The sequence below is a fragment of the Suncus etruscus genome, chromosome 5 (genome assembly GCF_024139225.1).
Source record: "Suncus etruscus isolate mSunEtr1 chromosome 5, mSunEtr1.pri.cur, whole genome shotgun sequence".
Classification (NCBI taxonomy): Eukaryota; Metazoa; Chordata; class Mammalia; order Eulipotyphla; family Soricidae; genus Suncus; species Suncus etruscus.
The window spans coordinates 95,873,792-95,889,700 of record NC_064852.1 but is presented as its reverse complement, the minus strand read 5'-3'; the positions used below and the strand labels follow the sequence as shown (position 1 = coordinate 95,889,700).

General features: G+C 50.6%; 2 protein-coding genes across 2 annotated transcripts in view; both read left to right on the top strand.

Moving 5' to 3' along the window:
* The window catches only part of ERICH2 (glutamate rich 2), a 36,599-nt gene extending 36,141 nt beyond the window's left edge, over positions 1 to 458 (top strand). The window contains exon 10 of the mRNA XM_049772877.1: positions 349 to 458. Within this exon, the coding sequence (XP_049628834.1) occupies positions 349 to 458 (110 nt within the window). The remainder of the gene's footprint in view (positions 1 to 348) is intronic.
* An 8,211-nt stretch (positions 459 to 8,669) lies between these two features.
* Positions 8,670 to 15,909, top strand: part of GAD1 (glutamate decarboxylase 1) — a 58,060-nt gene continuing 50,820 nt past the window's right edge. The window contains exons 1-3 of the mRNA XM_049773433.1: positions 8,670 to 8,908; positions 10,357 to 10,503; positions 13,587 to 13,649. Coding sequence (XP_049629390.1) covers positions 10,422 to 10,503; positions 13,587 to 13,649 — 145 coding nt within the window. The 5' untranslated portion in view covers positions 8,670 to 8,908; positions 10,357 to 10,421. The remainder of the gene's footprint in view (positions 8,909 to 10,356; positions 10,504 to 13,586; positions 13,650 to 15,909) is intronic.

The following is a 15,909-nucleotide window of genomic DNA, read 5'->3' as shown; positions in this document are numbered from 1 at the left end:
CCCTCTACATTGCTGTAAATCTCTCTTCCTACACTTCAGTAAAAATTATTTTGTTATTAGTGAAAATCTTTTCACAGAGGTTTTTTTAATTATATTTTATTTATTTTGAATTTTGGTCAAACCAGGATGAGACATATGCAAGACAAATACCTGAACTCCTATCTCTCTGGCCCATTGACTTTATTTTAAATAAATTATTCTAATTGGGGATGTCTTTTTTTAATAAAGTATAGCTTTTTTATTTTTTCAAGATATTTCTTTGAAGAAGGTGAACAAAAATAGAGTAGTTTTTTTTTTTCAAGGAGTAGAAACAGTAATCATTGTGTAACCCATCTCTATCTGTGGCAGAGAAAGTTCAGAGTCATGAGGAAAGTGAAGAGAGTGAAGAGGACAGTAACAGTGAGAGCGAAGGAGAAAGCAGTGAAGACCCGAGTGACGATGAATGTGAAGATAACTGATGAAAGTCACTCCTGTGGTGTAATTGTCGGGTATTTTCATTACTGCATACATGAAAATACAATTATAAAGTATTCTGGATTTGGGGGGGGGTCTATTTGTTGACTACAGAGTTCTTTGGGGATTTTTTTTTTGGCTTATTTAGGGTTACTGGGAGTGTCCAGTGCTATTTGGCCCCACTGCATGGACCTGAAGTTTCAGTGCTCAGGCCAATGAAGTGGAGCTTAGAGGGTTCCAAGCACCATGCAGTGCCCAGGATCAAATGGGGTCTTAACATACCAAGCATGTGCTCTGCCCCTTGGAATTATTTCCCTGGCCTTTTCAGAGTTCTCTTGATTTATATCCACACTCTTAGTTTGAACTTCTTAATATTTAGGTCTTAAATCAGTAGACCAACCAGAGATGAAAGTAATCATTGGAATCAGGTACAAATCACAGTGTGCCAGTTATTGTTAAAATTGGTGCAATCCAGCTATCCCTAAGTAAGTAATACTGTTACCCTATTCGACAGATTGAGAAAATTGAGGGTGGAGGATGAATTTTTTGTTTGGGGGTCACACCCAGTGATACACAGTTACTACTGACTCTGAACTCAGAAATTACTCCTGGAGGACTCTGAAGACCATATGTGATGCCAGGGATGAAGCTCAGATTGGCTGCATGTAGGGAAAATTACTGTACTATTGCTCTGGCTCCCAGATTGAGAAAATGGGAATAGAGAAGGTAATAGTTTTTATGGTGTCATACATTTATTGATTGGTAGAACCAGGAATTACCCATGGACTTTACAGTACAAAATCCAGACTTTTAGCCTCTTTCCTGGCTACCACTTCTGTCACTTTTAGGGAATTTATGCCACATCTGACTATGTTCAGTGGGATCACTCTTGGCAGTGTTTGAGGGGCTATATGTGCCAGGCATGGAATCAGGGTTGATCACATGAAAGGCAAGTGTTTGGCCACGATACCTTTAGGGCTTATTTAGCTATTTTTCTATCACTTGTTTTATGTTCATTTCTAGCATAAATTAGTGCCTGATAGTTTTTGAAATTGGTATGTTTAGGTAAAACCCAGTGGTCCTCACTTTACTCCTGGTTCTGCACTCAGGAATTATTCCTAGTGTTCTGGGGACTATATAGGATGATGGTGATGTGAGTCACATGCAAGGCAAGCACCCTACCCACTATATCATATCTCTGGCCGGGTAACTGATAGCCTTTTTTATTTGTTCTTTTTACTTTCCTGTAAAATGTAACTTCCTTAAAGAACTTTGTTTTTATTTGTTTGTTTGTTTGGGGCCACATCTGGCAGTGCTCAGGACTTATTCCTGGTTCTATAGTCAAGGGTCACTTCTGGAAGAACTTGGAAAACCATATGGAGTACTGGGGAATCAAATCCGTGCCAGCCATATGCAAGGCAAGTGATTGTCCTGCTGTACTATCTGGCCCCCAGAACTTTGTCTTTTTTAATATTACATCCCTAGAAATTGGATAATGAGAGAAGAGAGAGAGAAAAGCCAGAGAAATAATACAGTGCATAAGGCATTATTCAGCTAAACTGTGTTCGATCTCTGGCATCTAGTCTGGTCTCTAGAATCTGCCAGGAGTAATTCCAAATGCCAGGTTTGTCCCCAAAACAAACAAAAAAGAGATTAGACTTTTCCATAAGTATTTTCTGAGGGCTTATTAGGTAGATTCTGGGAAAAATAAAACCCAGTCCTGCTCTTAACTAGGACCTTCTGTTGAAATAGAGTACTGAGGGAACAGAGACAGTACATAACCAGTGTCCTAACACAGCCAGTGCTGGCACCCCAGGGAGAGAGAATTGGAACCTAAACTGATATGAGAGAAATAGTTGAAAATTGAGCAAATATGCTGTCACTAGAAACTCTACTTTTTAAGACCCTTATAAATTTGAGTCCAACAAGTATGTAGATATGTTAAACCAAATAAAAATGAACCAGTTAGACATGTGAGATCATCCGAAAGGGTGGGCACCGGAGGATATTGTGAACCATGTTTAAGTGTAAACTTAGAGCAATGAGAGGCCATTGAGGAAATTTGAGGAAAACAGGCTGTATTTCAAAAAGAATATTCTAGTGTCCAAATAGGAAAGTAAAAATGTTTTCTCAGACTATTAGTCACAATTCATCGGACAGAAAAACATTATAGTGACTCACAAATAGCTAGGGTTTAAAAATCCTGAGGCTGGAGAGATAGCACAGTGGTAGGGTGTTTGCCTTGCACACAGAAGGAAGGTGTTTCAAATTCCAGCATCCCATATGGTTCCCTGAGCCTACCAGGAGCAATTTCTGAGTGCAGAGCCTTGAGTAACCTCTGAACACTGCTGGGTGATTCAAAACAAACAAACAAAAACCAAAAAACAAAACAAACAAAAAAAAACACCAAGCAACAAAAAAAAGCAGCAACAATGAACAACATAAAGGGTGCTGATGAGATAGTAGAATAGCTAGGGTGTTTGCATTATACATGGCTGACTTGGGTTTGTATCCCAGACACCCCATATGGTCTCCCAACCCAGCCAAGAGTGGATCACTCCAATGATTTGAGTGTAGATCCAGGAGTCAGTCCAGAGCATCACTGTCAGGGAGATAAGTCAAAGAACAGGAGGACAAGTTTTACATTTAGGAGGCTTGGATTCTACTTTTGGCTCTGCATGATCCCCTGGAAACTTCTGGGAGACCCTTGAACACTATCAGGTGAAGATTCCCAATAGATAAATACATAAAGAACATCAGCATATATTATAAGAGTTTGAGAGTGAGTTTTGTAAAAGTTTAGATGCAAGAGTATACCTGTGTCCTAGAACTTGATGTGAGTTCAACTCTCTAGAACTATAGCAAACAGAAGTGGGGAGCAGAGTTATGCTGTTACATAGTAATTCTGGGATCCAATTATAGCTTGAACAGAGCTAATAGCAGAGAAGCAATGAAAGGGATATACCTATTTGAGAGTTGGAAAGCACTGTCAGGAATTGGTGGTGAATTATATGTGGGAAAGAGGTCAAGAACAACTCCCCACCGGAAAACTGGATGGATAGAGGTGATTAGTCTGAAAAGGGATACAGAAAGAAGAGCAGATTTGATATAGAAAGTGGCAATTTGGGGCTGGAGATGTGGCACAAGCGGTAAGGCATCTGCCTTGCCTACACTAGCTTAGGACAGACCACGGTTTGATACCCTGGCATCCCATATGGTCCCCCAAGCCAGGAACAATTTCTGAGTTCATAGCCAGGAGTAACCCCTGAGTGTCACTGGGTATGGCCCAAAAAATAAAAACAAAAAAAATACAACACAAAAATTTTGTTCTGGAGGTCAAAAGATCACAGTTTGCCTCACTAAGCAAAAGTCAAGGTGACAGCAAGACTCAGGAAACCCCATTCCTGACCATTTCCCATCCTAAGACTGCCCTTAGGGTGCAACTTTGGGCAAAGATCTATTCTCTTTTTTTTCATTCTACATCAGGGGTTCTCAAGCTACGGCCCGCAGGCCACATACAGCCTGCCAAGGACATTTATCTGACTTGCCTATGCTGCCTCTCCTGCTTAGGAACTAACCTAAGCATCCTGGGCCAACACTGCACTTGTGCACCACACTCTCCAATTTCCCTCCTCTTCTCTGTCTCTCCAGGACTCCTTTTGGTCTCAGGCTGTGGTCCTAAAACTAAGGTCTGCAGGCCACTATTGTTCATAGTTTTTAGTTGTTGTTTTTTTTTTAACTATAGTCCAACCTTCCAGCAGTCTGAGGGACAGTAAACTGCCCCCCACCGTTTAAAATTTTTGAGGACCCCTTGGTCTAGGTGTTTTGAGCCACTTCTAGTAGCATTGCCTAAGAGTAGAAAAAACAAACAGGGACTTAAGCAATAGAGCAGTGGTAGGGCGTTTGCCTTGCATGCATCTGACTCAGGATGGACCTTGGTTTGATCCCTGGTGTCCCGTATGGTCCCTCGAGCCAGGAGTGATTTCTGAGTGAATATCCAGGAGTAACTCCTGAGAGACACCGGGTTTGGCCCAAACAGAACAGAACAGAACAAAAACAGCATACAGGCAGGGAAGTTGGAGAAGAGGGAGATGGGGCCATTGGTGGTGGGAATGTTGCACGGATAGAGGCAGGTATTCATTTTATAACTGAAACCCAACTACAAACATGTTTGTAATCATGGTGGTTAAATAAAGATATTATAAAAAGAAAAAAAAAAACAAAAAATAACAAAAAGAGCCTGCCTTATGAAATAAAGCAGAGTATGTGTGAGACTGGTTTCTTCTCAGAAATTGTAATCTATTGCCACCTGGTGGTCGCGCTGCGTTGATGTTTGCAACAGCAAGGGGAGGTGCAGAATAGATTTTGCACAAGATTTGACCAAATACAAATCATTCTGCCCCCCTTGATTAATGGGTTTAATATTAGAATATTTCTATCTTCTGAATACCAAGGGAGGAGGGACTATCTGGCGGTTATCTGAAGAACTCCGGTCTTTAAAAGAAAAATGGCAATTTCCGGAACCCTTTTTTGTCTTCTGGCTGGAATTCAACCTTTTTTTGCCACCCTTTTAACCCTTTCCTGTTTCCCAGGACTAAGTGTGTTGTGTGGGGGTGGGGAAAGCCCATAATTGTTGAGTGATTGGGGACTGGGCAGAATATATTTAAAGTACAGAAACAAACCTAACAATAAATCTCAGCTCCAATTTAAGAAAAGCTCAATGTAAGGTTAACTCCTCTTTGCACACCCCACGTCTCTGAAGACAAATGCCTCGCTCTGCCATTTTTTTTTTTTTTTTTTGGTGGTGATTGTGATGATGATGGTAATAGGGCTGATGGTGTCGCACATAGATACTTAAAATATACTCGGAAAAGAATTAACACTGGTTGGTAGCCCAAAATCGCCTTTCCTGGAGGTTGAAAATGTCAAAGTGCGTCCCCCCAAAATATTTTTTATTTACTCACCTTGATGTGGACCATCTTACTGAAGGGGGAGGGGACAGTCCCAGTAGCCTTTTGGAATGCCCTTCCCTCCCCTTACTTTACGCCCACCTTCTCCCTTTTGATCTTGCCAAGAGGTACCCAATCCAGTTGGCATATCTCTAAACCTCCGTAGGCAAGAACATTGCGGGTGGAGGGGCATGATCGCAAGTCCCAGCCACCCTTGACCTCAAGACCACTGGAAGAGTGAGGGCTGTTGTCAAACCTTTCAAATCCCCTGTGCCCCCGGGTTTGAGTCAGGTGGTTACCCGGAGGGATTGCACTCTCCCCTTTTTCTGCCTCTGGGGGTTGCGCTGATCTTTCTTCAAAGCTCCAAATGAAATGCAAAAGAAACAGCTGAGCGGATGTCACTCCCTTTCGGGCCACCCCTGGTTACCGCTTCCAGTCTCTGGAGAGGAGATAATCTTTCTTCCACCCCCATTATCCTGAGCACCTTCCCCCGGGAATAATAAAAGATAAAAGGAAGTCTACAAAAAATAGAAGATTCCAAGGGTTGTCAGGAGCCAAAAGGCAGCCACAACCACCCTCGATGTGCAAAGCCTGACGGGGAAGAGTAGAGGGGGTTAAATACCGCCGCCGCCCCCCCACACACACACTTACTGTCACTGTTGGTTCGAGGAGGGAGGAAGGCTCGGGTAAGCTGGACGGATGGGCTTTGACTGAAAAGGGACCAAGCCTGTCCTTGGTGCAGAAACCCGTGCCAGTCTCCAAGAGTGGTGTTGGAATTGGGAGGAATTCCAGGTCCTGGGTTCCTTACTCTGCTCTGCGCTGAAGCCAGGGTTCGAATTCGAATGTTAATTGATTGGAAATTAAAGTCACTACATCTCCAAAGGCTATAATTTCTACCGGACTTACTGGAAAGCCAACACTGAGTGCTGTGTTCATATACATGCTGAGGTCGGGTTAGCCCATGAGAACATGGCCACTTAGTAGGTAGATAATGAATATTCGTTTAATTGACTACTAATGTTTCTTTAAGTGCTTTCTTAAAAATGTGGGTCTACAATTACGAGCATTTTTGTAACCACAGTGCTTAAATAACTTATTAAAAAATAAGGGTCTATCAGAAGTTTTAAATCCCTCCCCCATCTCCACAAAGTAGAAAGGGAGGGATGGTGTCCAGGCCACCAGAAAGATTCAGGTTGAAGACTCCTGCTCTCATACAATTTCTCTTTTCAACGAGATGCTTTTCCGTTACCAAATGTTAGGGCTCGGTGGTGCAATTTGAACACCTAGGTCAGAAGAGAAAATGATTGTCTGTCTCTTGGGCTGATGCCACAGGTTGAAGGCCCATCTCGGATTTTGGAGAAAGTGGGAAAGACTGAAGGTGTCTGTCTGGCACAAGCGAATTCGAATTCGGAGGGGCAAGGGGCGGCTGGAGGTGGCGTGCCTCTCGCGCTCACTCTCTCCCAGGTCCCCCCATCCCGCACCTTAAATTCGATCTTGGTCCCCGTTCCCGCCTCCTGAGAGTCCTGATTGGTGTGATCAACTCAAGGAAGGGGTGTGGGTGGGATTCGAGTTCACCGTGGGATCCCCACCATTCCAGCTTCGGGCGAGAAGGGGCGCTCTGCGTGGTTTGAAGGGACATTTTCTGCTACGAAGGGGCACACCCACCCCGCCAGCCTGGAGATCCCGCTGCCCCACTTTTCTGGGTGCCTTAAGTACCTGATTGTAGTAAGGTGGAAAGAAGGTGGCAATATTTTCTCTACTATCAAGGACAAGGCAGTTGTTGCAAAACCCACATCGAAACCCCCTTTACTGGTAGCACTCTATCTGGCCCCCTTCACTCTCTCCCTTATGAAAAAAATTTTCAGCCATTTGTAAGATTTTCTGTATCCACCCGTTCGGTCTTGGGGGGGGGGGATGATAGAAGGGAAAGGACGGGGCTTCGGTGGACCGGCAAGGCCGCAGACGGTGCCATAAATAACCCCTGCCGGTTCCAACGCCACGGGGGTGAGGGGTCACTGTGAATAGTGTAAATCTCTGGTTCCACTGTGTCACCCAACACACACACACATAGAAAGACCGACGTTTTCTTGCCTTAAACAAAAGGAAACGGGGCGGGGGCAGGAGAAAGAACTTAAATTCGTGACAAGGGTGGCAGAGGAACATCTTGAAGAGATGGAATGTCACAGAGCCTGGCCAGGTGTTGGAAGGGGAGATGAAGGACCGACCCCCGCAAAACCCAGGGCCTTAGTCCTGTGCGCGCTCGGCGCCCTCTGCTGGAAAACACACCGCGACCGCCTTTTCCCCGCCAAGGGGCTTTTTCCCAGTGCTGGCAATTGAGAAAACCCTCTTTACCATAAGCCAAGGGGGAGGAATGGCTTAAAAAGCGCGAACTCTAAGTGGGAGGGAGGGGGTGCGTCGGTCCAGGGCCGAGAGGACTCATCTCCCTCCTTGCAGACCCACTCCCACCTCCCCTGGGCCCCACTTCTGTGCTTGGGTGCCCCGAGTGTGCGGAGCGCGCTCGTGCGTGTTATTAACCTTCAGGAGTGATCCATCAGGAGGACTTTCTTTCCCTATTGCCAAGGGAACCGAGGATCAAAGAAGGCTGTGCCTAGTGGGTGGGAGACGTGGGACCCTTTTTTTCTGCCGGAGGCGCTGGGTAGGTAGGTAGGTAGGTAGGTAGGTAGGTAGGTAGGTAGGTAGGTAGGTAGGTAGGTAGGTAGGTAGGTAGGTGTGTTCAGGTGAGGTACTTGGAGAGGCCCGGAGTTAGATAGGAAACTGAAATAAAGAGGGGAGAGAAAGAGACGGAGTGTTCCCCTCATCTCTGCCTCTACAATCACCCAGGCTCAGGCAAGACCCAAAAGGCTCTTTCCCTCCCACATGCAAGGAAGGTCACAGACCTGGGGGACCCGCGGGGGAAGGCGAGACAGTCACAGCGCTCTGTCTTCTCAAAGACAAGGGCGAGGGAAGGGGGAGAAAAAGTGGGAGGAAAAAAGCGCTCAGCGAGGCAGAATTCTTCCTAGGAACCATCTTATCCCAACACCCCATTAAAAAAATAGAGAGAGAGCGTGTTGAGTAGGTTCTGGATTACTCATAGGGTTGTTGTCTTTTTTTTTTTTTCCGGGCGCAAAACCGTGATCTGGATTTATAATCGCTCTGAAAGCTCCAGAGGCGCCCAGGCACCTGCAAAGGAGCCCCGCCGCTTGGCCGACAAACGGCCCCCGCGAGCCTCGGCCTCGTGATTGCCCCCGCCGCGCCGGTCCCCGCCTCCCCCACTCGGCCCGCCCCCGGCTCCCCCAAAGCGGAGCAGCCACAGCTCGGGATCACGCTCTTCTTCTCCTCCCGGCGCTCGCGTGCCGGCCGGTGTTCGCAGGAGCGGCGGCGGCAGCAGCTGGAAGCCACGCCGGGCAAATCACACCCGTGCCAGGGCTCGAGCGAGCCGAGCGGATCCCGGGCCACACCGCGCAGAGCAGCCGCGAGCGCGCCGCACCGACTGTCCCCGAACCGAGGTGGGTTAAAGCTGCGCGGCCGCCGGGACTTGCAGCTGCTCCGAATCGGGGATTGCGCTGTGTGTCCTTTATCCTCCGTGGATCTTGGGCAATCCCCTTCCCCCCGCATCCCAGGCGATGGCTCTCCACCTTCCCGGGCAAAGTGCGTCCCGCCCGCCCGCTTGCCCGCCTGCCCGCCTAGGTCCCGCTCTCTGGGTGAGAGGCGCAGACACTCCTGCGCTTGCACCCCTTATCCCATCAGGAAGAATCAAGCCCCGCAGGTTGTGGCTAGCTCTTTAGGTGAGTCGAAAACAATCCCACCGTCCCACCCTGCGCTATGCCATAGCTAGCTAGCCAAAGGGCCCTTTTGGGTAGCCGCCGCGCGAGGCGCGACTCGGAGCGGTAACCTGTTACTTGCGCACACGCGACGACTGTCGTGCGTGGCTGTGCTCCTGCGCGCGCGGGGCTTGGTGTAGGCTCCCGGGGAGGGTGCGTAGCCCTGGATTCCAGAGCGATCCACTGTGGGGTCTTAGTTCTACCCGGATGGAATCTCTGGTCCTGTGTCCTGAGGACGCCATCGCGCTAAACGCTAGGCGCGGAGCAGAAGCGCAACGCTCCGAGCCTTGTCCGCCCGCCGGCTCCCGCGTCCTGGGCGCAAATCTGTTTTCCAGAGGACATCCCTTTTCTTGCTTTCTGTCCTCTATATATAGGAGTTAGGGCTGGTGATGGTGATAGAAATCGGGAATCTTTGGAGGGAACTACCCTAACCCGGGCCGATCTTTGTCTTAGGCTTCGAGAAGGCTCTATCCAGCACGGGGTGGAAGGAGAGGGGCATCGGGGAGGTTCTGAACCGTTGCTCTCTGGCTCTCTGGAGCGCAAGGTGACTTGAGTTTTTCCTCCAGCCTAGCCCGAGGGAGAACACGAAGATAAGAGACCCGATTTTTCTCTCACCTTGTCTCATCAAAGCTCCCGTCCCCGGAGCAGTTAGCCTTCTTCTTTCCAGGGAATTAGCCAGACACAACAACGGGGAACCAGACACCCAACCAGACGTGCCCGCCCCGAGCGCCGTCCCCTCCCCGCCCCCCTCTGGCTGCTGAGAGCCCAATGGGGCTTGTCGCGGCCGGACTGGAAAATCGCTCCCTGACTTCCCTTTTTTGCCCTCTCCAGCCCTGACACCCGCACCCGAGCGTCCCGCATTAGCCTAGCCAGTCACCCCACCACCCCACTCACCTCCTAATTTCGCCGCCAGACTGGTGAGCAGCCCCCAGGGCTACGTGGACTGCGCCCGAGTCTTCCCCCTCCCCGGGCGCACCCTGACCCAGCTCGCTGATTGCCCTTGCATCTGCTTCCTCCGTGGCGCGGACCAAAGGGGGACCGTCCGCGCGCCCCACCACCGCCGCCCACCTCCAGCGGGCTCCGGGACCTCTCGCACGCCAGACTCCCCACACAGCTCTCGCTTCTCTTTGCAGACAGATTCGGGAGCCCAAGGACCCCCCCTGACTGTAACTGTACAGGCCCCGGGACTACCGAGCTGATGGCGTCTTCCACCCCTTCTTCTTCGGCAGCCTCCTCCAACGCGGGAGCGGACCCTAATACCGCCAACCTACGCCCCACAAGTAGGTCTTGTCCCAGTTTCCTAATGAAACGGGCCAGAGAAGACAGGGAGCACGGGGGGGGGGGGCGCAAGGTGGTGGGGTAGCTGCGCGGGCGAAAGAGAAAAGGGGAAAGCGAGGAGGATGGACAATGAAAGAGAGGGGAGACCGTGACCCGGGTCCCGGCCAGAGGTCGTTCCATGATTGAGGATGCTGGAGGACACCTGGACGCCCTAGAGTGGCGGCCGTAGGGGGCGGTGGCCCCAGCCCTCTGTTGGGGAGCGTAGTTGCGGGGAAGGGGTGGAAGGCGAGATTGTTGTTTTTGTTGTGTTGGGCGCGGGTTTTCTGGCTCGGTAAGGCGACCCGGGTCGGGGTAACTGGTGGTGTGAGGAGCTGGGAGTCCCAGAGGGAAGAAAATTTTTCTGTCTCGGGTTTTCGTTGAGCCCAGAACTGACCCCTCCTCCTCTTCCCCAGCGCTGTGCTCCAAGTCTATAATCAGCGAAAATTTCGACGTTAATTGCAGCTTTTAGAAAACTCCAAGTCCCTAATTGCCCCAAATTTGCGTCGAGCTATTGAGGGAGAAGCCAAGGGCGAGAAAGGTGCATTAAATGGCTTGAGGCTGAGCCTCGACATTTTCAGGCAATTAATTACCTCTCAGAGGTCCTCCTGTCTCCGCCCCCCTAAAAAGATCCGACAGCATCTTGAGAGTGAGAAGTGGGAGTCAGGAGGGAAGAGCGCCCTTCTCCCTTCTCCGGGGCCAACTTGTCAGCAAATGACACCTCTGGAAAGGGGATGGGAGGAGGACCAAGTAAAGGGGGAGTCTGCTTCCCCACCCCTCGCTCAGTCTGCTGGTCAACCCGTTTCAAGACGGTCTTTAAGCTAGATTGATTTTATACCTCTCAGAGAGAGCATGGGAATTATTTCAGGGGTTCCCCCCCTTCATCCATTTGAATTGAAATTTTTCCATTCAAACATGACCATCACCACGCCCCCAAAATCTATCAGCTCCAAATAACAACCATCCTGAAATTCTTATTTGAGGGGCTTAAGGATAGCAGGGTGTTTAGAAGGAAGGCTTTCAGCTGCGCTTTTATGACACTTGCATATGCTTGCGGAAATGTTCAATTGTTTCTTTTCATCAATGAAAAACAAGGGGCTTTGTAATGCCCTGCTCAAAGGCTTGGTGCCCCTTGCCCCCAAAGCCTGGTCTTAATTTAAGTCCTTGCGATGCATTTCAGTTCCTTTGACAGACCCCCCATCCCAACCCCTTTTGGAGCTATGATTATGCACACAACAAAGGGTTTTCATAATCAAGAAAACTGCCAGTCTTGGTGGCAGAGAGCTGACACTGGTCTCCAGAACAGGCCTGGAGGAAGATGAGTGCTTTTGTTTGCTGCTCTAGACTTGATGGATTTCTTTCCCAGTTTTCTCTGCCCATGTATCCAATTTCCCCCCTCTGCCCCCAAGCTCTTTTCCTGCCGGGAGGGTCTGGGCAGCCCTAGTGTAAGAATGGCCCGAATCTTCCTCTTCTGCTGCCCTCCTCCTCCTCTTTCTTCACCACCAATCAAGCTACTGCTCTGAGTGAAGGGTGAAGCGCAGGTGCCTAGCCTGGGGCCCACACGCAGCTTAGAGCTCACACATAGCCTGGCACAGCCGAAACTGAGGTTCTGGCCCTTGCTATACCTGGCCAGGAACAAGGAGACCACCATCGCTGTACCAGATTGATCTGATCTAGTTCCCCACCAGCTCCTACAGGAGAAGTGGGGGTGGGGGTGAGACACAGCCCAGAAGACCCAGCTTCTCCTCTCCCTACCCCAACGTCCAAAGTCTGGGGTGGGGGAATGTAGCCCCAAGATTTTACTTAAGTCTCTTCCTCCATCTACCTACTGCCTGCTTGTCCTTGACCAGGGCCATTCTGTCCCTTCTCTCCTCCTCTCTTCTTTCACCAAAATTCTCATTTGGTTTCTGACAGCCAACGCCTCAGCTGAGTGACCTTGGAAAAGTAGCTCAACCTCTCTGAGCCTCATGTTTATTTATTTAGAAAGTGAATCTTCATCAGGCCCCCTCAAGTCACAGAGTTGTTACTGGGATTCGTTGAAATGGTGTTTAAAGTGAAAGCGCTTTATCAGGTGTAAATAGCTCTCTCTCCTGCCAGGTATTTGTAGAAGGGTTTTGCTGTAGGAACCGATTTCCTGTCTGTGGCGGTACAGAGACAAGCTGTGTCACTGATCTCGGGCCATTTCTTTCCCCGCTGGAGCCCTGTGGTGTCCCAGCTTGAATGAATGTCGCTGTGCTTATCGCTGCCTGGAGGCGCCTGGCGTGCCAGGGTCTGGAGAGGGAGATTGGAGTGATTGAAGGTTTCCGAGTTGAGGGATCCGAAGAGAAATGATTCTGACCCCCCTCCCAGTCCCCTAGCTTTTGCTGGTCCCACAGGCTCCAGGGAGCTGTCCTTGCTCCTTGATGGAAGTGGAACCCAGGAGTTTGAGAACAGCCTAGTAAAGAAGGAAGGTGCCGCACACGTGAGCTGTCCACTAAGGGTTAATGAGCCGGCTAGTTGGGGAGGGAGCGGCATGTGGACCCGCAGGCATGCTATTGTCTTCCGAGTCGGCTTCCACTGAAGAGCAGCCATGTGAACCCGATCATCTAGTCAAATACTATTTTTCACCCAATTAATTCTTGAACTCTTCTGCGACCCCATTTCATGCCAGTTTATTTTAAGCTGCCACTCTGCTGGAGACCCGCCAAGAAATGCTGAGACGTTTGGGCCCCAGATGCCTCCGTGCTCCCTTTCCGGGCTGCTGTTACTATGGTCATCTTTCAGGGACTGGGGTCCGGCTAGTGGATGAACAACCGTTTGAGAAGCCAGGCCGGTCTTTTGCACCAGGGGGGCTGGGGGTGTAGGTGAGCGCGGCCCACGGTGTGGATGGGCCTCACAGACACAGAAGTGGGGCAGCGACCTGAGGGCGTGATGAAGACTTGATGAGCACCAGAAATGCCCCTTTGGTTCCCTCAGGAAAGAATCTTCTTAAGGAGCAATGGGGGAGAGCCCCCACCTTTGCTGGGCCCAGGGTTCAAGGCTCACTGTCTGCACCTCTCTTGCTTTCTAGCCTATGACACCTGGTGCGGCGTGGCCCATGGATGCACCCGGAAACTGGGGCTCAAGATCTGTGGTAAGTGACCCTCCCGCTCTCGCTGGATTTGTGGCTATGGGAGAATAGGACAAACTGGGAGGCTATCCCCACCATCTGGTCTCTTAGGTCTGGTTTTCAAAGTGGATGCCCAGTGGAGTTGCTTTTCCTAGGCACTGCCACACCTCTACCCTATTCTGACCTGCCTGAAAGGATCACGTGAGCAGGTATGTGTGTGTGTGTGTGTGTCTGTGTGTGTGTGTCTGTGTGTCTGTGTGTGTGTTTGAGTGATCCCCAGTTTGCTTGCTAGCTCAAGCCTAACGCCCCTGTGTGATACATTCGCTGTGGCTACTCTGCTGGCCCTTCTCGAAGGTCAAGGTAGGGAAAGGCGGACAAGACTGATTTTCTGGAACGCCCGATGCCCTCTCACGGTTACCTGGCTCTAGTTTTTGGTCAAAGAGATTTTAGACTCATCCTTGGGGGTCTCCTCCGCCATAAGAAAAGCTCCCTGGCTGCCCTGGGGGGGGGTGCTGCCTGCAGGAGGTGAGGGCACCAGCCTAGAGTTTGCCCGGCGGCGTCAGGAGAGGAGAGGAACACGTGGGCCTGCAGGTTGCCCAAGAGAGAAAGATGGGGGGTTCGGAGCTCGATTTGCCTGAGCCCAGGAAAATAGATCTGGGAGTTGGAGAAAAGAACTGTCCCCCGGAGACCTGAGGGTCTGGCAGGAAAAACGCGCAAGGAGATGAGGTTTTTGATTTTTTCTTTTAAGGGAAAAGGGAGATTTGTTCGAAGGGACACAGCTGAGTGGCTGCAGCTGAACAATGAGGACTGGCTGTCCTGGCCACATTTCACCGTCTAAAATCTCGAGCCTTATCGGGCCAGAAAATACGGGCGTCGCGGGCAGAGGGCGGCCAGGCGGGGGAAGATTAACGAGGGGCTTATTAAAGCACCATCCGTCAGCGGCTGCACGGCCGAGATAGCGCCGGCCCTGCCCGCCCCAAGTCCCCCCAGCGCGCGACAACTTGGGGCCGGAGCTTTCAGGGGTCTCTGAGCATCTTTTACCGACCGTCCTCCCACTCTCCTCTGCGGGGCGTCCTCGTTGCTTTTCCGCGGTCCATCCCGGTGGAAAGGTGGGTCGCTCAGCACCCAGGCTGCCTACCGTCTTCCCGGGAAAGCCCAGCCCGGTGACCGGGTGGCCCGCTGCCGCCGCACGTGAGACCTGGGGAGGGGAGGACAGAGCGCGGCGGGGAACCCGGGACCGGGGGGCAGCGGGCGAGCTTTGTGCTATAAATAGCCCCTTCCCCCTGCCGCCCGCAGTTCCAAGCTTAATGGCCCGTTACCGGTCCCTTCGGCTCCAGTAGCCATCATTGTCATTGTCACACAACCCGGCGAGCAGCACTGAGCGTGCCTGCCTTGGTGGAAGTTGAGGGCGGGGGTGGGATTGGGGACGCACTAAGTTCCGGGGGGGGGGGGGCTCGCTTCACACCTCCAGACCTGCGCTCCCCCATGTAGTAACTGTGCCCTGACTCCCCACCCTCTGGAGGAAGGAAAAGGTCTAACACTCACCCCGCCTCTCCACACACACACACCCCAGAGAATTCTAGAACCACACCCCTTGAAAAAAATTAAAGAAAGGGAAAGAGTTGAGCTTCTGCCCAGTCTGGGAACGAGGATGCTGGAATTGGGAATTGCCCCGATTCTCCTTCAACCTCCCCCCGCCAACACCTGGCCCTTTCGGGGCTGCAAAATGGGGGAGCGGTCTAGGGCTTGATAGGGCTATGGTCCTAGGAGAATAGTCTTTCTCCCCACCTTCATTTCCTCCTAATAATCCTCCTCCTCTTCCCTCAAAAACTCTCATCCCAGGTAAATTGCCACCTCTGGCCAAGGAGGGCAGGGCCTGCTGTTTGCAGAAGGAAAATTGCCTTCAGCTAAAATGCATTACCTCTGGGACTGCAGTTTGGAGTCCTTAGGTCACTGCCTTTCCATGCTCTTCCTCTTAGGGAAGAAGGAAGAAGGTTCAGTGGTGTTTGGTTTTATCCTGAAAGCCCAGACTCCCCGCTTTCCTGTATGCAGACTCCCACACTCACAGATCTTCTGGGGCTCAGAGGGACTAATGTTCATCTCACAAACCCACTACCAAGATTAACCCCAAACCACTCTTCTGCCAGCTGTCCCCTTCCCCAGGTCAAGCTAAAAGAAAGGCCCAATGTTATACTGTGGATACCCTTTGTTGCCTAGGCAGCTCCCCTGACAGAGTAATCAGCTAGAATCCCAGGTCTGAAGGTAGAAAGTGGGGTGATGGCAG